Here is a 23,180-nt window from a genome sequence, read left to right on the forward strand (position 1 = left end):
TGAAGCCACATTGACTCTCTGGAGCATGTTCTTCTGCAGTGGTGGGCACAAGTCTGTTAGCAACATTCTAGCAAGGATTTTGCCTGCAATTGAGAGCACAGTTATCCCATGGTAATTTGAGCAGACAGACTTTTCCCCCTTGTTTTTGTACAAGGTGATGATGACTGCATCTCGGAGGTCTTGTAGAAGTTTCCCTCTCTCCCAGCAGCAAAAGAAGAACTTGTGGAGTTTGGTGTGTAATGCTGGGTCTCCTTTCTTCTATATCTCTGGTGGGATACCATCTTTTCCTGCAGCCTTTCTAGTCTTCAGCTGTTCTGTTGCTTCTACAGTCTCTCGCAGTGTGGGTGCCTCATCGAATTCCATCTTTGGTGGCAGTTGTGGGATGCGATCAATAGCTGCCTCCTGGACTGTACGGTGTGGAAGTGCTCTGACCAGCAGTTCAGGATAGATTCCCTGTCAGTGAGTAGCTCTTGGCCATCTGCACTCTGTAGGGGTCTCCGTATTTGGAAGGAAGACCATACACTGCTTTCAATGCTTCATCGAACCCCTTGTAATCAGCAGTGTCAGTGTACAGCTGGTTTTTTATGCAAGCTTTGTCCACCATTCATTTTATATGTCTCAAAGCCTGCACTGGAGGGAGCTGCAGATAATGTGGAAGGCTGCTTTGTTTTGTGGACAGGATGGTTGAGCGAGGTGGGCATGGTACGCTGATCTCTTTCTGGCAAGCAGTTCTTGGATTTCTTGGTTGTTTTCTTCAAACCAGTCTTTGTTTTTCCTTAATGTTGAATCCAATGATTTCTTCTGAGTTTGCATAATGGCAGCTTGTTGTGATTATGCATTTCTTCCAGAGATGAATCTAGTGGAAAATTATGTTCTTCAGGTCTAGAGTAAAGGCTCACTGGAAAATCTGACTTGATGTCTGCACACAAAAGGGTTTTGATCTGGAGCTTCATTCTCAGGGTACCTCCTTGTTGTCTGGGTCGCGTTTGAAGTGGAAGTCGAGCTTGCATCAGCCAAGACAATGATCTGTGCAGCACTCTGCACTGGGCATCACTCTGGTATGAAGGATGTTTTATGTCCCTCTGGCGTACTATGATGTAATTGATTAGGTGCCAGTGTTTTGATCTAGGATGCATTCTGGTCGTATTTAGGCTGTCTTTCTGCTGGAATACGGTGTTTGTGATGGTGAGCTGTAATTCTGCGCAAAATTCAAGAAGCAGGCACCCATTGCCATTGCAGCCACTCATGCCATGTTTCAGAAGGAACAGCTTTCCAGACGTCTGAATCTCAGCCCACTCTGGCATTGAAATCTCCAAGGATGATTATTTTGTTACTCTCTGGGACGCTCTTGAGAAGTCTGCGCAGATCAGCATAGAATTTATCCTTTTCAGAAGGATCTGCCTGGAGTGTTAGAGTATATGTACTGAAGAGTGTGGTGTGTTGTTGGTTCCCTAATGAGAGATGTATGGACATGATGCAGTTGGTGTGACCAGTGGGAAGGTTTGTTAACATGGTGGCGATTGAGTCCTTGACCATGAAACCGACTCCTGAAAATCGATTTTCAGTTTTTGGTTTTTCTGACCAGTACAGGGTTTATCCAGCACTGAGTTCTCTCAGACTTCCTTCCTCTGAAAGGCAGACTTCACTAAGTGCAGCAGTGTCAACAGCAAGGCGAGAGAGTTCGTGAGCAATTAAGGCAGAGCGTCATTCTGGTCTGTTGCTGTTGGTTGAGTCTAGCATTGTTCTGATGTTCCAACAAGCCAGTTTTAGTCTTTTCCCATGATGTGAGGCAGGTGGGGCATGCCTTGTTTTTGTCTCTTATGTTTTGACGTCATTGGAAGATGCCTGTTGGCTGCAGCAGGCTGACTGGTGGGGGGGGGGGAATAAGGAGACAAGCTTTGGTTAGGCCACCTTTTATGGCCCCTCTCCATGCGGAGCAAGCAGTGCTGTCCCTAGAAAAGGTTGCTTGGTCACTTAGGCTGCTGCTGGGTGATGGTGTCATTTCTGGATCAACACCAGGCGGCCAAAGGCCTGAGTTGCATGCATGTAGGATTGGGACTGCGGCTTCCAGTGACATCTTTCTCTTGTCGTTTTCGCCCCTTTCCCATTGCTGTAGAGCTTGATAGAGTCAAATGTAATCAGTAGACAGTTCTTCGTGCCTGCACAATGGTGGAGTGCAGTCTGCGCAAACAGGCCCCCCCTTTAAACCTGGGGTTCATCTGCCATGACCTAGCAAGCCAGGACGGTGACAGCAAGGACAGCGATCCGTAGGTTTTCTATCGGAATTTCCCTCTCCCACGTAGATGGCCAACCATGGCTGAAGAGGTCTGCCTTCCCTGCTATTTCAAACCATAACTGGTCTGCCACAGCCACAGTCCACTAATACATATGGTGCGACCTAGTTCTGAAAACACTTGGCCGTTGATCTGTAGAGACCTTCCGCCCTTGCCAGTGACTTCCCTGTAGAAGTTCATAAGCCTGGTGATGCAGTGTTAACATCACCCCCTCAATGTTGTTTGGCCCGCCAGGTGAAGTGATGCACTGGGGTACGCCAGGAATGATTCCATCTTGGAGGCAGACATGAGAGATTTGGGAGATGGATGGGGACCAGTGCGTCCATCTACTCAGAGAATGCAGGTGCCAGACAACAAAGGTACTACCTCTATCCAGAGCCCCCTATACCCCGCAGAACTAAATAAGTTGCGAACAAAATACCAAGATTCACACCTTGGCTATGCTTTCAAAAATGCATTGTTATGCTCTACCACTGTCATCCTGGGAGATAAATAATTCTCTTGTCCAACCATCCATAATTCATTTTTTTATTTTGGTCAGTTTCAGGCACTTATGGGGTGACATTTGTGTACCCTGGTTACATTACTAGTTTTCTATTGTTTTTGTTGTTTATATGTGATGAGTCCTATTTTTATTTAAGCTTAACTATAAACAGTTTCCATGTCTGACTCATTTCACCTTAGGGTTAAGGTAGTGTTGATATTTCAATCGATTTTATATCATTTGGACCACATTGATGGACACCATTTAATATTTTTAGACTGGTACAATAGAGGAGAAGATTTTCCAGCGCCAAGCTCACAAAAAGGCCCTTAGTAGCTGTGTGGTGGACAAGGAGGAAGATGTGGAGAGACATTTCAGCCGTGACGAGCTGCGTGACCTGTTCCGTCTTGATGAAAATACCCTCAGTGACACACATGACAAGTAAGTGCCATACTCTTCCATTCGTTTTTTAAGCTCATATGGCCATAAGGCCAGGAGATTTATGGGATTGCCATTTATCATGCAATGTCCATCAGCATTTATTTTTTGACTTCTTTTTGAGGACCACTATCCCAATGTAAAAACTTCTTTTTGAGGACCACTATCCCAATGTAAAATCTTCTTATTGAGGACCACTATCCCAATGTAAAAACTTCTTTTTGAGGACCACTATCCCAATGTAAAAACTTCTTTTTGAGGACCACTATCCCAATGTAAAAACTTCTTATTGAGGACCACTATCCCAATGTAAAAACTTCTTTTTGAGGACCACTATCCCAGTATGAAAGCTTCTTATTGAGGACCACTATCCCAATGTAAAACCTTCTTATTGAGGACCACTATCCCAGTGTAAAAACATCTTTTTAAGGACCACTATTCCAGTGTAAAAACTTCTTTTTGAGGACCACTATCTCAGTGTAAAAACTTCTTATTGAGGACCACTATCCCAATGTAAAAGCTTCTTATTGAGGACCACTATCCCAATGTAAAAGAAGCTTATTGAGGACCACTATCCCAATGTAAAAACTTATTATTGAGGACCACTATCCCAATGTAAAAACTTCTTTTTGAAGACCACTATCCCAGTATGAAAGCTTCTTATTGAGGACCACTATCCCAATGTAAAAACTTCTTATTGAGGACCACTATCCCAATGTAAAAACTTCTTAGTGAGGACCACTATCCCAGTGTAAAAACTTCTTATTGAGGACCACTATCCCAATGTAAAAACTTCTTTTTGAGGACCACTATCCCAATATGAAAGCTTCTTATTGAGGACCACTATCCCAATGTAAAAACTTCTTTTTGAGGACCACTATCCCAATGTAAAAACTTCTTATTGAGGACCACTATCCCAATGTAAAAACTTCTTATTGAGGACCACTATCCCAATGTAAAAACTTCTTATTGAGGACCACTATCCCAATGTAAAAATTTCTTATTGAGGACTACTATTCCAATGTAAAAACTTCTTATTGAGGACCACTATCCCAATGTAAAAATTTCTTTTTGAGGACCACTATCCCAATGTAAAAACTTCTTTTTGAGGACCACTATCCCAATGTAAAATCTTCTTATTGAGGACCACTATCCCAATGTAAAAACTTCTTTTTGAGGACCACTATCCCAATGTAAAAACTTCTTATTGAGGACCACTATCCCAATGTAAAAACTTCTTTTTGAGGACCACTATCCCAGTATGAAAGCTTCTTATTGAGGACCACTATCCCAATGTAAAACCTTCTTATTGAGGACCACTATCCCAGTGTAAAAACATCTTTTTAAGGACCACTATTCCAGTGTAAAAACTTCTTTTTGAGGACCACTATCTCAATGTAAAAACTTCTTATTGAGGACCACTATCCCAATGTAAAAGCTTCTTATTGAGGACCACTATCCCAATGTAAAAGAAGCTTATTGAGGACCACTATCCCAATGTAAAAACTTATTATTGAGGACCACTATCCCAATGTAAAAACTTCTTTTTGAAGACCACTATCCCAGTATGAAAGCTTCTTATTGAGGACCACTATCCCAATGTAAAAACTTCTTATTGAGGACCACTATCCCAATGTAAAAACTTCTTAGTGAGGACCACTATCCCAGTGTAAAAACTTCTTATTGAGGACCACTATCCCAATGTAAAAACTTCTTTTTGAGGACCACTATCCCAATATGAAAGCTTCTTATTGAGGACCACTATCCCAATGTAAAAACTTCTTATTGAGGACCACTATCCCAATGTAAAAACTTCTTATTGAGAACCACTATCCCAGTGTAAAAACATCTTATTGAGGACCACTATCCCAATGTAAAAACTTCTTATTGAGGACCACTATCCCAATGTAAAAACTTCTTTTTGAGGACCACTATCCCAGTATGAAAGCTTCTTATTGAGGACCACTATCCCAATGTAAAACCTTCTTATTGAGGACCACTATCCCAGTGTAAAAACATCTTTTTAAAGACCACTATTCCAGTGTAAAAACTTCTTTTTGAGGACCACTATCTCAATGTAAAAACTTCTTATTGAGGACCACTATCCCAATGTAAAAACATCTTATTGAGGACCACTATCCCAATGTAAAAACTTCTTATTGAGGACCACTATCCCAATGTAAAAACGTCTTTTTGAGGACCACTATCCCAGTATGAAAGCTTCTTATTGAGGACCACTATCCCAATGTAAAACCTTCTTATTGAGGACCACTATCCCAATGAAAAAACATCTTTTTAAGGACCACTATTCCAGTGTAAAAAAACTTCTTTTTGAGGACCACTATCTCAATGTAAAAACTTCTTATTGAGGACCACTATCCCAATGTAAAAACTTCTTATTGAGGACCACTATTCCAATGTAAAAACATCTTATTGAGGACCACTATCCCAATGTAAAAACTTCTTTTTGAGGACCACTATCCCAATGTAAAAACTTCTTATTGAGGACCACTATCCCAATGTAAAAACTTCTTATTGAGGACCACTATCCCAATGTAAAAACTTCTTATTGAGGACCACTATTCCAATGTAAAAACATCTTATTGAGGACCACTATCCCAATGTAAAAACTTCTTTTTGAGGACCACTATTCCAGTGTAAAAACTTCTTTTTGAGGACCACTATTCCAATGTAAAAACTTCTTATTGAGGACCACTATCCCAATGTAAAAGCTTCTTATTGAGGACCACTATCCCAATGTAAAAACTTCTTATTGAGGACCACTATTCCAGTGTAAAAACTTCTTTTTGAGGACCACTATTCCAGTGTAAAAACTTCATGTTGAGGACCACTTTCCCAATGTAAAAACTTCTTTTTGAGGACTACTATCCCAATGTAAAAACTTCTTATTGAGGACCACTATCCCAATGTAAAAACTTCTTATTGAGGACCACTATCCCAATGTAAAAACTTCTTATTGAGGACCACTATCCCAATGTAAAAACTTCTTATTGAGGACTACTATCCCAATGTAAAAGCTTTTTGAGGACCACTATCCCAATGTAAAAACTTCTTTTTGAGGACCACTATCCCAGTGTAAAAACTTCTTATTGAGGACCACTATCCCAATGTAAAAAAAATGTAGCAGAAAGCATTTTGGTACAAAAGCCTTTTAGGGTCTGTGCAAATATGGTGATTTCATTTCCATTACTAAAATCTCTGCTTAAGTATGATTTCCATTACTAAAAATCAAGAAACCTTTAACAACTCATTGTTAAAAACTGCTCAGCAAAAAGAAAAGTGTGACCACTCCGGTGGCCTAATGGTTAGAGTGTCTGCCTCAGTTGCGAGAGGTCATGGGTTTGATCCCCAGCCAAGTCATACCAAAGACTTTAAAAATGGTACTAACAGCTGCCTCACTTGGGGCTCAGCATTAGGAGGTTAGTGTTAGGACTGGTCAGCCTGGTGTCAGGATAATGTGTCTGGGTGGGACATCATACTACATGCCTGTGGCATGATGACCCAGTGCTAGACAGCACTATAAACTGTCACACTGCAGACATCATAGCGATATGGTTGAAAAATTGTTAAAGCTACATGAAAAATCCAAATCACACACACACTGACACACTCACACACACACACACACACATACACACTTACTTTTGATCAAATTATACAGAGAGCACCCTGGTATTAAAATATTTCAAGTTTGTGCAAAAGATGCTGTCTATCAAGTTTCAAATATGGCAGACATTACTAGAAATAGAAAATTCATTTGACTTTTTATGAAAAACCATGTAAAAGAATTTTACTAAATTAGAGAACATTCTGGTATGAAGGCCTTTCATATTTACACAGACCACTTCAGTGGCCTAGTGGCTGGAGCATCCGCCTCGGATACGGCAAGTTGCAGGTTCGAACCTCGTCTGAGTCATACTAAAGACTTATAATAATGGTACTAATGGCTGCCTCGCTAGGAACTCGGCATTAAGAGGTTAGTGTTAGGACTGGTCGGCCTGGTGTCAGGATAATGTGACTGGGTGGGACATCATGCTACATGTCTGCGGCATGATGCCCCAATACTAGACATTTCTGTAAACTTTCACACTGCAGACATGGTAGCGATATGACTGAAATTTAAGTTACATTAAAAATCTAAATCACAGATGATGCCGATCCACCATTAAATATGTCCTTTCTTAAACCCATAAATTACTTCCGACTAAAACACTTAAAAGAATTTTTCAAATTTGACAGACATCGTGGCCTGAAGTTCTAAAACATTTGTTAAAATCATGTTGCTCCTCATCTGTTGTTCAAATACACAAAACAAAATCACCACAGAATTTCAGAAAATATGACAGCCTTCTAGTACAAAGGCCTTTCAGTCTTCTGCAAATGATGTTGACCTTCTTTCAGTTTTAGCCCACCAGGCCATAATTCCCAGCAAGTTTGTGGTGTGGCCCTGTGTTGTGTGTGTGTCATGTCACAGCTTCTTAGTAAGCCAAAAGACCAGTTCAAAGCAAATCTGACATCCATGCATGAAGACCTTTCATGAAGATGATGCCATTCCTATGTCAAAGGAAGAATAGTAAAAACTTTAAATGACTTTACAGAAACCAATGACCAAATTTGAAAGAAAACATTCATATTTAAGATTTGCGCAAATGCCAAACTGCCATCATATATTCTGGCATTTACTAAGAAAGAAATATTGCAACAACTTCTGAAAAAAATACAAATGAACAGAAGTTGACAAAATTTATGATAAAAGATTCTTACATGTAGGTCGTCATATTTTTACAAATACCATTTGTTCATAAAATGTGGTTGCCTTTGCCAAAAATAGCGAAATCCTTAAACAAGGTCATCTAAAAAAACATTTGACAGAAATTGACCAAGTTTGACAGAGCATGCTTGCACAAGGCCTTTCAGGTTTATATGACTGATGCTGAGTTGCTATCAAATAGTGCAGTTGTTACAAAAATAGGAAAGTTTCAATGACATCTTAAAAAATGCTGAACGCAGTTAGACCAAATTTCATGTTTAGCATTCTTGTATGCCTTTCTGTTTGTACAAACGATGCTGATCTGTCTTTAAATACTGAAAGAGAAACCTTTTAACCACTTCTCAAAGTCTGCTTGGCAAAATTTAACCAACTTTAACTTTAAAATCTCCATGACAGTAAATTAAATTAAATACATTAAATTATTGTATTTCTAGTGACATGACAAGACAGATATGAAGAAGAAAAAACCCAATAGACTGTGACTTTCTGGGGTGAAGTCTTTCTGGAAAAGTACAACCCAAGTACCAAACAACATTGCAAACATCATTTGTGCAAGTTTACTTTCTGGGACATAAGCAACTTTTCCAAGTATACAGAAAATGACATTGTCCATTAAAATGTCACCAACCTATTAAAATTTATGATTGGTTGGTTCTGGAGAATCCAGTCATAATCTTTGAATTTTGACCAAACTCCCACTTTAAACTAGGCATACCTCATCCATGACACAAATTATCATGGGTCAGATCTTCCTAAACTTCCCACATGTATATAGGTATGATTCTGTTAATGTGGGTCTGGATGTACATCTGATTGTTGTCCTGTAGAGGATAGAGGTGGCATCACTTTCTTGCAATAGTGTTGTTGCAAAGATGACATTGTTGCCATCAGTAATATTAAGATTTTGTACTAATGTTCTCAAAAGTCATATACCATTCACAGGCAAGAAAACTTTGTAATGTATTGTGAAAATTTTCAGTGATGGAAAATTTTTGAGTTATTTACCAGTCTCAAAATGAAATTATGAATATAAATTGTCAGAATTTACCACCTTAATTATTATAACCTATCTATATTTACAATGGCTAAATTATATTGAGCCAGCAGTAAAGTCAAATTTGGGGGTGGGGGTGGAATGGCCAACCGTTACATCCATTCACAGAAACTACCTGCTGTGTAGTGCATTGGATCAATTTTTGTATGTCAGTTTCCACTTTGATGTGGTATGGACAAACAAAGAATAACCAGTACTGGAAACTGGATGTGTTGTTAGCAGATTGGTTTGATTTGATTTGGTCTTTTACTGCGCAGCAACATGTTTAGGTTATTTAGTGCTGAGGCAGAGTGCCCTACCCAGGGATTTAGCATGTTAGCATACCCAAGCTAATATGATGGCAGGATTTAAAAGAGGATGCAAGTATGTATTAAGTACATATTATAATGGCAGCCAATGTTGCACTGATATCAGCGCAGCAATTATATTTTGTAAATAATGTGACATCTTTCTTTCTTCATATTTATATCAAAATGTCTACTGTGCATTTCATCAGTGTTTAACTTTGTACATGTTTGTTACATTTTGTTGTCCAAAGTTGCCACCACAAATTTTATCTTGTTTCTGATTCATGTACATTTATGGAATTTTATTGTCAATTTCAGGTTTAAGTGTCGACGATGTGTTAACAACATTCAAGTGAAGCCACCACCTCCTGATAGTGACTGTAATTCTGATCTATCACAGTGGCACCACTCTGCAGATAAAAAGGGGTTGGTGGATATCATCCTTAAAGGGTCCTGGGACTCAGCAATATCATTTGTCTTTCATCATCGGTCGCATGAGGAACAGAGACAGACTGTATGACAGAGTGCTGTTGTACTTGGGATATTCTCTGACTCTTTCATATTTACCTGATTTTATACAAAATTGAAGAAAAAAAATCCATACTTGTACTACCAGCAAAAGCATACCTCCTTGTTGAAAGTGCTGGTGTGATATTTCTTTCTACTTTTTCCAGTTTGATACCTGCTCATTGTGCAAAGATGTCTGCATAGGGCTTTCAGTTTATCCCAGGCTGATTGATTTTCAGAATTATACAGAAATTTTGTCATAAATATGGATATTCAGATATATAACACTAAGGGGCCGATTTTTTGTCATGATGGAAATTTACAAGTATTTGCTCCCTTTTCCTACATATGCTGTGTCATTTTCTTTTTAAACTATGATGTTTGAAAATATTGTTATCAGAAGATTAATGTCATGAATATGAGAGAGTTTTCAATTCAACTTCTGCTGATTTTTTATAGAATTTTTCCAAGTGTGTGAAGTATCTTGTTATATTTGGTCTAGTTGTGATACATTCATTGTGTCACCTAGTCACAAACTTGACCTACATGATGAAGCCTGTTAGTCAGAACCCTGACTGAATAAAATTCTTATGATATGCATGATAATTTGCCAGACACATACCGAATTCCAGACTCAAGGGACTGGTTCATGCATTCAAGTGACCAGACGATAATACTTTGCAGAGTTACTTCCCTTTCCAGTCTATGGCTGTGGTACAAGATACACATAACAACACAAACTTTTGACCCAAACCATGATTCTATAGCGTACCAATGCTTATCTGGCAGTACATTACCATTTGATAGGAATATACTGCCCCCAAGGTATTCCCTTACTTCAAGGCATATTTTGGATATTTAGAATTTCATGAAATACAGAATCTTAATTGTGAATCATTACAATTTTGAAAATTCACTGTAAGTGGATGTCTCAGTTTGTAATGAAAAATTACCTGTTTAGATGAGTATTTATATTGATGTTCAAGTATTGTATGAAATAGCTGAATGTAGGTGTAAGTGTATATATTACAAAAAAGAGATAATGCAGAAACTGTTAATAGTTTCACTTTAACCATGTCAATCAGTCCTACCACCCTCTGATTTCTTTACCTATGACCATTACTAAGGCTGGCAGCTGCTATGGCAATGAGTGATTGCTGAGTATTATGTGATAAACATGAAAATACTGAGTATTTCTTACAAAGTACTAAATCTCTGAATTCAGAAAGCTCATATGGAGCCTAAAAGGAATGCATGCTGACTGATATGTGTTGTACATTTTTTTCTTCTCATTTTTGTGTTGATTTTTTCAGTAAATATCAGTAGACCCTGTAATCCTCATGATTTTGTTTTAACTACAAAGCCTAGGTAAGACATTGGTATTACATTTCCATTTGCAGTCTTGTAAGTTGTAGTTGTTCGAGTAGACAATAATGCATTAAGTCTGTTTCTTTCATATTGTTGTGTGTACAGTAATGAAACTTGATGTATTTACCTTGAGGAGTACTCATTTCTGGCAAAAGTAAATTAGCCTGCTTTAAACATATTTTATAACCTTTTTATGTACCTGCCATTAGGTGGAGTGTATTATGTTATGGTGTTGTCCATCTGTCCATTTTCCTTCCATTACCATTTTTGTTTCCACACAATATCTTGAGTTATCAACCATCAGCAAACTTTGTGAATGGCTTGCATTTGGGGTATCAAGGCAATGGCTTGCATTTGGGGTATCAAGGCAATGGCTTTCATTTGGGGTATCAAGGCAATGGCTTGCATTTGAGGTATCAAGGCAATGGCTTTCATTTTGGGTATCAAGGCAATGGCTTGCATTTGGGGTATCAAGGCAATGGCTTGCATTTGGGATATCAAGGCAATGGCTTTCATTCTCTTTTATTTCTTTTTAACTTTTTATGAAAGACTTCAGACCTCTTCACCCCAGTCATTTTGGTGTAATTTTACACTTTTTGGACTCAAAATATGCACTGAGCATGGAGATGTAATTTTAGGCATTCGTGTCAAATTTATTTTATAAAGAATGACAGAGAAATCACAAAAACAAATGCTTTTTGACCCTGATGATGACCATGTACCTGTAGAGAAAATATCATTTTCAAAGCAGAAATATAAAATATTGTACCATTACTCATGGAACTGTCTTGTAGAAAGGGAGACAATTTTGTAAATTGTTCATTATTCAGATCTCATTTTTCTTGTTCTCATGGTGGATGTTTTGACTGTAAGTGACCTGTGGAGTCTAAGGACAGTTCCAGTAAAACATTCCTGGGACCCAGGGAAGGCACTTTTGACATAGGGCACTCACCCATATGAACTATGATTTAATAATTGAAATACCCTGGCAGATATTTTAGAAAACTGCCTCCCCTGGGTATCATGTATGTTTAAATGGAACAGCCCTAAGGTACACAAGGTCTTTGCTTTCTTTATGTGTTCATTGAGATATTTGTTTAGGCTTTGATAGCTTACACTTGGGGTAATAAAGAAATCTGTTGATTCCTTCTTTTTTTTGGTCACAAATCACAGTCATTGTAAATCTAATAAGAAAAAAAAATTATTTTGGCAAATTAAGTTTAGTTTAAGACTGCATACTTTGACCATAGGTAAATGAGACCAGTAGGTCAAGAATCCCCCAAGTCGGCCATATCCTACAGGTCCCTACATTGAGACTATTAAACAAAGGATGACAATTTCTGTTTACAAAGCAGATAGATTGGTTTGTCCTCTCCCTACAATCAGTGATAAATTTTTAAATCATACCATATTTCAGCAGTGTATACAGATTCTTTGTTAATGTTAATTTTCATGTGTATCAACAATTATTAAAAAACAGGAAAATAAAACAATATCTCAATGTGAACAAAATAGTAAGAAAATTATACGGAAAGAAAAGCAGCATTGTTGTTGTAGTGATGTCATCTATGTCCAGTGCCTATTGATCAACCCAGATCTTTTAGGATGCTTTGGTTATTATTGAACCTCATGAAATAGAAATATTGTATAGCGTTGATATACCATGTCATAAGTGTTTACAATGAGATATTGAGAAAAGATAATGAAGCCAGTCTCTGATGGCAGTTTTAAAGTTATCGTAATTTCTTTTTTTTGTTTGTACTCTTGCATGTAGTTGCTTTGTAAGGACCCATATTCATACTCTTATATTGTAGGTCACAGTATCCATGTTTGTTTTCATGCCTCCACAATATTCAGTGGAAGGGGTCTTTGCAGTACCCATGTCTTTCCAACATAGCATGATATCTGTGCCACTAATATCAGTTTAAATTCTCCTCAACAATTATGGAAGGATTTTATGGATTAGAAATGAAATTTAGTATTAGGCTTTATACTGAGAAAAACTAAGTGATGTTCAGTTTTCAACATTTGCAGATAAAATCTGACCATGTTATGGCCCCTTGTTTTTAGTTTAACGCCGTATCTTAGCACAAGATAGGCTGTAAATGGCAGCCAGTATAACTGGTGGAGGAAGAACCCAGGAAAACCCTTGTAAGAACCACTGTTGCATGGGAAGCTACCAACAAGTTTTCTCACATACTTTTTCACCGCTCTGGTGGTCTAGTGGTTAGAGCTCACACCTTGGATGTGGGAGGTCGTGGGTTCTATCCCCGGTCAAGTCGTACCAAAGACTTACAAAAATGCTACTAACAGCTGCCTCGCTTGGCGTTCAGCATTAAGTGGTTAGTGTTAGGACTGGTTGGCCATGTGTCAGGATAATGTGACTGGGTGGGACATCATGCACCAATGCTAGAGATCACTATAAGCTGCCACATTGTAGACATCATAGTGATATGACTGAAAAATTGTTAAAGCTACGTTAAAAATCCAAATCACATCACATCACATCACATACTTTTTCTCTGACACATTTGCCTGCTGAGTCATGTGAAACAGCATGTAAATGTACTATAAAAAGTGCCACACTCTTTACTTAAAATTGGGTCATTGTGACCTATCTTTCATTCTTCGCTGATGTATGATTAGCTTACATTTATTGGCGCTCTTGCCTGCAGGATGTAGAGGCATCATAACGAGGACAGTACCCTTAAGTCACAATTATATCACTATATTTCAGACTCCTGTGATCCAGGTTGATCTTTGATTTTAGTTGTACTTAGACAAGGTAAATGCAAGCAATGCTTTTGCTATAACAGATCTGATGGCAACTCTAGTCCTCTTCAATCAGATCATCACCAGGCACCAGTCGGTCCCTCAGACTTCAAACACTGGTCACCAGCCACTGGGCAATGCTCTTTAAGCAACCAGTTCAACACTGGTCACCAGCCACTGGGCAATGCTCTTTAAGCAACCAGTTCAACACTGGTCACCAGCCACTGGGCAATGCTCTTTAAGCAACCAGTTCACCAGATTTTGATCAGTAGTCCAGGGATAGAGATTGGATCAATGTTGTGCACTCAACTCTTTTTTTCTTCATGTTACTGCTTAATCCATAAGGGGATAGGGAGCCGGACTTTCATCCAACTGTGAAGGTGATCAGAACAGTGCCACCCGCTTTCCTATGTTCCCTTTTAAGCTCTGAGATTTGGGGATGGTTTCAGGTTATGCTTAATGGAGGGCAGGCCATAGATTTTATCCATCCCATCCAACCTTGCCCAGTCAAGAGTAGGTAGTCCATCACTCTCTTCTAGATTGATCAGAAGTGACATTGAAGGGAATGTGGACGACAAAACCCCAAATTTAAGCTTTTCTTCTCCAAGGATGGAGACCAGGAAGGATTGTCCTGTTTTGCCTTGAGAGCAATACCAGAATGACAATGCCTTTTCAGTTCTGGTTAACTCAGAAAGGTTTCCAGAAGAAACAGTTTTGGTAGGACTTTCCCCATTTGGGTTCCCTTCATTCCACCGTTTGGGGCAGGTGAAAGAGTAGGAGAAATCTGGACTAATAATAAGATGATAAGTGAGGTTCACTGCCTCCAGAGCTAAGAATTTTCTTCCAAACTGCACATTTATTTGTACCAAGGATATTTTTTAGTTCAGTGAAGATGGGTGGGGGAGCTGGTAGAGAGTCTGATCCAGTTTGTCAGCGAATTAGCCATGTTTCTTGCCAGAAAAAGGCAGAGGTATCCAGATTGTGTGTTTAACCAATTAACATGTTTGAAAGTAAAGCTTGAGCCAGTCAAACAATGCTTTTCAAATGCTCACTCGCTTTAACAATCAATAGGGTGGCTGATCAAAATTAAACAAAATGGTATTTTGTATAAAAAACACACAAACGAATATCAATAAAGGATATTGATCAGGATGTGAAGAATAAATTCTTGTTGAAATGGTTGGTGCATTGCACTGAGTTGAAGATGTGAAAATAAATCTGTGATAATTAAATGCGGTGATACTTTTGTCAGATTGGGTTTGGCCAGTTGGGCACTGTGCAAATGAATCACAGCAGCCATAGTACAGTTGTGCCTGAAAATCATGTCAACGAAAATCTTGTTATGTTAATTTTTGCTTTTTTCATCCTTTTTTCTTGATATCTTGTTCATGGGTCTGTTCCACCTTCCCCAAGAGCTCAGTCCAAAGACTATGGGAGCTGGAGATAATAGCATTCTCTCCAGTTTGGGAATACTTTATGTGGGCCAGTCACATTCAGATCTTATGCTCCCAAACTTGACCATGATCTGGGAGTTAAGCAGAAGTTTTCTGAGCCAAGTGGTTGCCAGACACTATAAGGATGGTCTGTCCTGTCTTCTATGCCCCATCCACTGGTTTCCACCTCAAGTTATCAGGTCCATTACCCTGTTTGGTGCCTAAAGCACATGCATGCACATGCACATCTTGAACTCTGGTGCTTCCCAGATGGGAATATTTGCCATGACCTGGCTTCATCTCCTGGTTAAATCTTTTGTCCTTGAAACTGAAAGCTATAACCCTGGCTACAAAAGCCTTACATGTCGATCTGCTTTTGGCTGTCTCTTGCAGCTTTTTGAAGGAGGAAATGTGATAGCGTTTACAGTGCATTGTTGGAAGCTGTAGCTAAAACATTAAGGCATGCAATTTTGATCTCCTTGGCACTCTGTGCAGCTTCTCTATGACCATGGTGAATCCACATTGGAATCTTCCAAGGTTTTTGCTGGATCACGCCTGTTGACTGCTTAACCGTTTGATGCAGAGGTGCTTTTTGACAATCTAATCCCTTATGTGGCATCAGAATGATTTGAACAACCAACATCCCTGGCTGTAACTCAAGGCCCTTCTAAACTGGCCAAGAAGCATGCTCACAGATCATTCAAGTGGATTTCCTACCATGATTTTTTAAACAGGAAAAAATGTTAACAGCCTCACAAATAGCCCCAGTTTAAAACCCCTTACTGGTCATCTATTTTGGGACAAGGTGAAAGCTTTGGTCTCCTCCCCCTTGTGTTAGGAGGAAGGTATTTGGCCCTAGAGAATTACATCAGTCCTGTGTCATCTTTGCTTGGAATGGAGACTTGGTATCCCAGATAATGGCAGTAATGTAATAGTAGCAGGTAAATTGTTACATAATTATTAATAATAATAATGAGGACTTTGTATAGCGCCTAATCTTTAGAAGCTCTAAACGCTTTACAACATTAGACAACACCTATAACATAAAAAACAGAATGATATTATTACCAAAAAACAAAAAAAAAACACCATGAAATTAAAAAACATTAAAAGCATGCTGAAAATATTTTAGATTGGAAACATTATTAGTTCTTTAAAATTAAAATTTTAGTTTTACCTTCCCCCAAAAATACATTCACTTACTGTCTATCCCAAATTAGCTTAATAGCACAATAATTAAATTTTCTGTTCGTTGGCAATAAATCTAGGTGAGGTACGAATTGCACAACTTTTTCATTTGTTAGTAAGTTTTGACATAGTTACATCCCTTGTAATTTAAAGTTGTACATTTTTCTCAATTTAGCTTTAAGAAGAAGACATTGGCTCATAAGACATATTGTTACAGTTTACACTCTATGTAAAAAAAAAATGGCAGTGGAAAATATAAAATAAAATTCTGAATTTACCATCTGGCAACTAGTAGGACAAAACATTTATTGTTCTTGCTGAACTCTCCAGTAGTGTATCAGTTCTTTTTATGAATTTCACTTTCATTCTTTGCAACCAATTGTTTATTTCTGTCACCTAACTCTACAGGTCCTTTTTTAGCTTGTTTTGAATCTGACATTACACCACTCTTGAGTACGTCTGATGTAATTGTATATCACACCAAACCTGAGTGGATTCTGATCCACTGAGAAAATGAGGAAAATTCAGTTAATAAAAGGACATATCAATGAGTTGCCCTGTCTTCTTTGGTTTGATGTCTCCAGTGAGGAAGCTGACAAGAAGTGAAATGACAATTTCCACAATGACTCCTATTCTGGTGTACCACAGATGGGAAAATTTATAAAATTCATTAAGAGGATCTGATACCCTGATTATTCAACTGGAGGGTGCTGTTGTGGTAGTACTTAGAATCACAGATGACATGGTGCTTGTCATAGCATCTTCTAAAGGAATGCTTCCATTCAAATGGCAACAAGCTGGATTCAGTGAATTTGGGAAAGTTCCTAGCATTGCCGATATTTTTATCAAATCAAGCAATTTATTTATTTGTTTATTAATCGTGGGCAGTGCAAGCCCGGTCATTTAACAGCGTCATCATCAGCAAGGTGCTGTGCCTGCAGTCCACCAGGGAACTTTGTCAATGGACAGTTGTTCACAATGTGTGACATGGTCTATAGAGCACCACAGCTACAGGAAGGGTCAGTGGCCTTTCTCCTTTGGACAAGGTTAACTGTACAACGACCCAGTCCTGTCCCGAAACGGTTCAGCATGGTCCACAGATGTTGTGGAAGGTTAAACCCAGGAGGGCAGACAAATTGCTCAGCTACGAGGGAGTGGTTTAGAACATCTGTTGAATGCCAGTCATTACTCCATTCCAAAATAGCTGCCATATCCTCCGGCAACGGACCTAACCCGATTGTATGTCTCGAAGCCAAGTGGACCGCTGTATGTGAGGTGATGTCCATGTACTATGGAAGTTTCTCACTGGCATAAACCAAAGCCAGGAGTTTTGTGGCCGCTTCCTGGCGATGGAGATGTGGAGGAGGAATGTTGCCGATTACCAGCAGCCATGGTAAAGGAGTAGAGCATAGTGTTCCAGAGATTATGAGGACCGCTTCTGTGGCCTAGTGGTTAGAGCTTCTGCCTCAGATGCGGGAAGTCGCGGGTTTGAACCTCGGCCGAGTCATACCAAAGACTTATAAAAATGGTACTAACAGCTGCCTCGCTAGGCGCTCACCATTAATAGGTTAGTGCTAAGACTGGTCGGCCTGGTATCAGGATAAGGTCACTGGGTGGGAAATTATGTTACATGTCTGTGGCATGATGCCCCAGTGCTAGACATCACTATAAACTGAACAGTTGTTACAAGCTACATTAACAATCGAAGTCACACGCACACAGACAAACACACACATTATGCGCATTGTTGTGTTGAGCAGGTCGTCGTTTAGCTTGGTATGGGATGATCGAACCCAAACAGGAGCGCAATACTCTGCTGTTGAATAACAGAGGACCAGCACTGAGGTCTTGAGTGCTAGCGCCCCAGGTTGAGCCAGCTAGTTTAAGGAGTAAGTTGTTTCGAGTGCTCGGTTTTGCTTCAGTTTTCTTTATGTGATTGTAGAATGTATGGGATCTGTCCAGAATCACACCAAGGTATATTGGTGTCTGGTTGTGTTTTATGTGCTGCCCATTGGGGAGGATGCAAAGCTCACAGTTCAGTGGCATTTTTAAGGTGGAAGACGCCGGAGATTGTCTTTGTTGTGCTTGTCTGTAGGCGCCATTTCATGAAGAACTCAGTCATTTCCTCCAGGTCCTTGTTCAGTACCTCCTCAAGCTCAATAAACTGGCGACTTTGGTCCTGAGAGCAGTGTCGTCTGCATACATGAACTTGCACGACTGTGTTTCAGGCAAGTCATTGATATAAACATTGAAATTGATTTGGCGAAAGAACAGACTCCTGTGGGAGTCCACTAGTCTGACGTCTCCACGAGCAGCAGCTGTATCGGATGTGCACTCTCAAGCACCTGTTGTGAAGGAATGGTTCAATATTCTCAACTATCCAGCGTGGCAATACTTTGGAAATTTTCAACAACAGCCCTGCATGCCAGACCGTGTCATATGCCGCTGTTAGATCAAAGAAAGAAAACCTCCAGTTTTAAGGTTTCTCTGAAAACCGTTTTCAACGAACATAGTCAAGAACCTGATTGCAAGTGCTGCAGCCATCATTGAAGCCTGCCTGCTCAACAGTTATGATTTTCTCCAAGTCTGGATCGATTCTTTGGAGAATTAAGCGCTCCAGTACCTTGAAACAGACATAAAGCAAAGAGATTATCCGATATATCACGAAGAGTGGCAAGAGTTGGTCTTTCCTGGTGGTTCGCTTGATCACAGCAGCTACAGAACATTTATATCGCAACTGCAGTAATACTGCAGAGGGTAAAGAGAAATGCAAGACAGAAATTTCAGTCGATGTTTAATTTTTAACCTTAGAGTGGGAAAAAGAGCATGTTTTTTGTACTTGAGACTGATTTACACCATACAGAAGGGGCCAGAAGAGCCCTCCAGCTCCAGTCTACATTGCTGCAACAAAAACTGATGTAGAGTTTAAAGAGGATAGATTCTTTTAAAACATACATCTTAAAAGATTGAAGGATTATTACAATTTTTTCCTTTTGCCAAGGAGTACAAGTTTGTAGAATATTGTTTCTTATGTTAATAAAATGTTTATTTGATCTATCCACTAAACATGGAATGCAATTTGTTTTCTCCCTAGTATCTACGTACTATTTTAGAATCAAGATTAAGCATTCATTAATGTTCTCCGAGTCTAGCGAGTTTCTAATTCTAAGTAATATGGCATCATCACATTTGTCTCTAAGAATTGGCATAAAGTTATCAATTTGTTTTCACAAAAGGACATCTAAAAAATAAATGAAGTATACATTCCAAATTGCTGAAAACGAATATTCGTGTTATACATTTATGTTGGATTGGGGTAATTCGCAAAGGCAATTTATCAATCATTATACCCAGATTAAAAAATTGTCTTTTTTGCTGTGGATGTTTTTGCTGCTGTTGTTTTAAGTGATTGGCAAAGAACAGTGTTTTTGGATATCTTTATTATAATCCAGGAAGTCAATGTTACTTGCACCAGTCAACCGCTCCGGTGACCTACTGGTTAGAGCGTCCACCTTGGATGCGAAAGTTCGTGAGTTCGATCCCCGGCCGAGTCATGCCAACGACTTACAAAAATGTTACTAACAGCTGCCTCGCTTGGCGCTCAGCATTAAGAAGTTAGTGTTAGGACTGGTCAGCCTTGTGGCAGGATAATGTGACTGGGTGGGACATCATGCTACATGTCTGCGGCATGATGCCCCAGTCCTAGATATCACTATAAACTGCCACACTGCAGACATCCTTTCCGATATGACTGAAAAGTTGTTAAAGCTACGTTAAAAGTCCGAATTACACACACACACACACTTGCACCAATCAGTTTTGGGTACAGATTAAATGTGGCAAAATATACATAAATTATACCGAATATAAAGAATAGCTAAATGAACAGGCCAAGTGAAATATTACACAAGGAAGTAAGAAAACTATTTTCGTACAAAAGTTGGTCATGTGGATGAGAAGTGGCAGACTTGATTTGTTGACATGTGACATAAATTGATACAAATACACTTTATGATGTTTTCACAAAGTCTGTTTGGACTGGTAAATCGGAAATTAAAAAGGGTACTGCATTATTTTGCTATTAGTGAAATAGATGGAGAGAAAAAGAAAAGATGCAGTTTGATGAAGTAAAGAGTTCAACAACAGAAAAATTAATTATTTGATGGAAAAGGCAGAAATAAGTATTTTCGACCAATATTTGGTGGCAAGAATCTTTTTAGATAGAAATACTTTGGGTTTGATTAATAAGCCTGTCGCTGGTTTGGTTGGAAATTAAAGAATTTCAGTTCAAAATGCAATATGGAAAATAGAGTTATGAAAACATAAGCTTCAGAAGGAAATGATGGAAATCCAAATGCAGAAAGAGGAAAGGGAGATGCAGAGAGAAAAAGAAGAAAGAGAAGTACGAATTCAGTTACAGGGAAAGGACAGGAAAACGCAGATAAAAAGAATGAGGGAGACAGAAATCCAAATTCAGAGACAAAAAGTAGAGAGGTAGATGCAAAGAGAGAGAGAATATAGGGAAATGCAGATAGAGATAGATGCAAATGAAATAAAAAGCACCCCTTTAAAGAAAAAGAAGTAGGTCTATATTTTCCTCAAAATTTCCTCTAAAATTCCTGAAAACATTAGGTGGCCAAGAGAGCATTGAATTTGATTGCAATAGTGTACGTATTGGCAAAACTCGTAAAGTATACACTACAATGTCGGTACAACTGAGCGCTAATTATGATGTGGTAAATGAGTTTATTTTGAAGGGTTATAAATTGGTACCTTGGACAGATTTTTGGAATTGTAGAAGAAAAACACTGGACAGTCCCATGCTGAATATGTAAGGAAAAAAAGAACAGCTATTTGATCGGTGAATGGTTAAGATTATGATAGACAGCTCGTATTAGTGGACTAGTTCAAGAATTGCGTCCATCGTGATGTCGAGACCTACCTTGATGAGCAAAATGTAGAAACTTTGAAAAATGCTGCTCGTACAGCTGACGATTATTTCTTGGCTCACAAAGTTTTGTTTGTCGATAAGCCTTCCTACCAGCAGTTTTTTTTTTTTTGTTTTTTGGTTTTAAAAAGTCATCTCGATCTACTTTCAAATCTCAATCTGGTACAACGTTATGGAATCAAACTTCTGATAGGACTGATCAGAAATCCTTATCTCTTACGTGTACTTATAGGCAGAAGAAAGGTCATGTTATTGCTGTTTGCTACAGATTGAGAAATAAGCAACATACAGAGCTATTACATATACTCTTAATTCAAAGAGATCAAGGTCACGGTCTTGTTTTGAAAACAAAGCCCCATCCGATTTTATTGTGGAGAATTATGAAGTCATATCGACAATAAATTCCTAGTCCAGCTCATGAAACTTTCTTGGTCCAAAATTTAAGAGTTTAAAAAAAAAGCTTGTCACGATATCTTGAATCATTTCTATTTGCCGAAGTTTTAAAGTGATATTTCTAAATCCTGTACGTCACTACACGCTTGTCAAATGGTAGGAAATCCCAATCAAATGATACCTAAGGATCATCTGCATCATATTCCTGCTTTGGACGAACCATTGAGCAGAATAATGGCAGACTGTGTCGGACCCATACCTAAGACCAAGTTAGGCAACCAATACTTGTTGACCATAATGTGTGCGTCCACAAGATTTCCAGAGACAATTTGTTTGAGAAATTTAAAATCTAAAGTGATTGTAAAGCCTTCATACTCTTTAACACACTTTTTGACCTCCACAAATCTATCCAATCAGTTGAAGGATCTAATGGCATGTCTGGAATTTTCCAACAAGTCATGCATGAATTAGGCGTGCAACATTTTAAATCTTTTGCCCATTTCACTGAAAGTCAAGGGGCATTAGAAAGATTTCGTCAAACATGGGCTTACATTAATACATTTCACAGACACAAAAGACCGCAACTAGCCGACTCAGTATACCACTTTCGGGAGGCCCCGAGTGGCCGAGTGGTCTAAAGCTCTCTCCGTTACCGATCACTGCCTTCTCACCTCTGTCTGCGTGGGTTCGAGTCTCGGATTCGGCTAATGTGGGTATGTGAGAAAGCTTGCCAGTAGCTTCTCGTGGGTCGGTGGTTCTTTCCTGGGGTTTTCCCGGGTTCTTCCTCCATCATTAATACTGGCCGCCATGTATAGCCAGCCTATCGTGTGCTGAAAATGGCCTTAAACCCTACAACAACATATACCACTTTCGTGTTCAATTTCAGATGCGAAAACGGATGTCTGTGTATCTTTACCTGATAATGATGCAACGAAGTTAACAAACAACGGTATAGATAGGATACAATTAAATTTAATTTCAAATAACTGTTGGCTGCCATCGCATAATGACGGAGACAGCACAGTGAAAGCAAATTAATTTTCGAGGAATGATATTAATATTGGAAAGGATGGAACAGACGAAACAAAGGATTATGTAGTGTATAAAGATGTTAAAATGCGTGAATTTTTTAATGGTAGTAAATAAATAATATTTCACATTTTTAACAAATATTAAAGCTGATGAATCTGTACGAGATTAATATTTTGACACATGGCGCTAT

At 38.8% G+C, this 23,180-nt stretch overlaps 1 protein-coding gene across 1 annotated transcript in view; it reads left to right on the forward strand.

Annotated features, from left to right (window-relative positions):
• Positions 1 to 12,367, forward strand: part of LOC149806447 (DNA repair and recombination protein RAD54-like) — a 115,068-nt gene extending 102,701 nt beyond the window's left edge. The window contains exons 20-21 of the mRNA XM_089953445.1: positions 3,056 to 3,219; positions 9,668 to 12,367. Coding sequence (XP_089809571.1) covers positions 3,056 to 3,219; positions 9,668 to 9,869 — 366 coding nt within the window. The 3' untranslated portion in view covers positions 9,870 to 12,367. The remainder of the gene's footprint in view (positions 1 to 3,055; positions 3,220 to 9,667) is intronic.
• The last annotated feature ends 10,813 nt before the right edge of the window (positions 12,368 to 23,180 follow it).

Source organism: Sinohyriopsis cumingii, chromosome 1, assembly GCF_028554795.1.
Source record: "Sinohyriopsis cumingii isolate HCF-2022 chromosome 1, ASM2855479v2, whole genome shotgun sequence".
Taxonomy (NCBI): Eukaryota; Metazoa; Mollusca; class Bivalvia; order Unionida; family Unionidae; genus Sinohyriopsis; species Sinohyriopsis cumingii.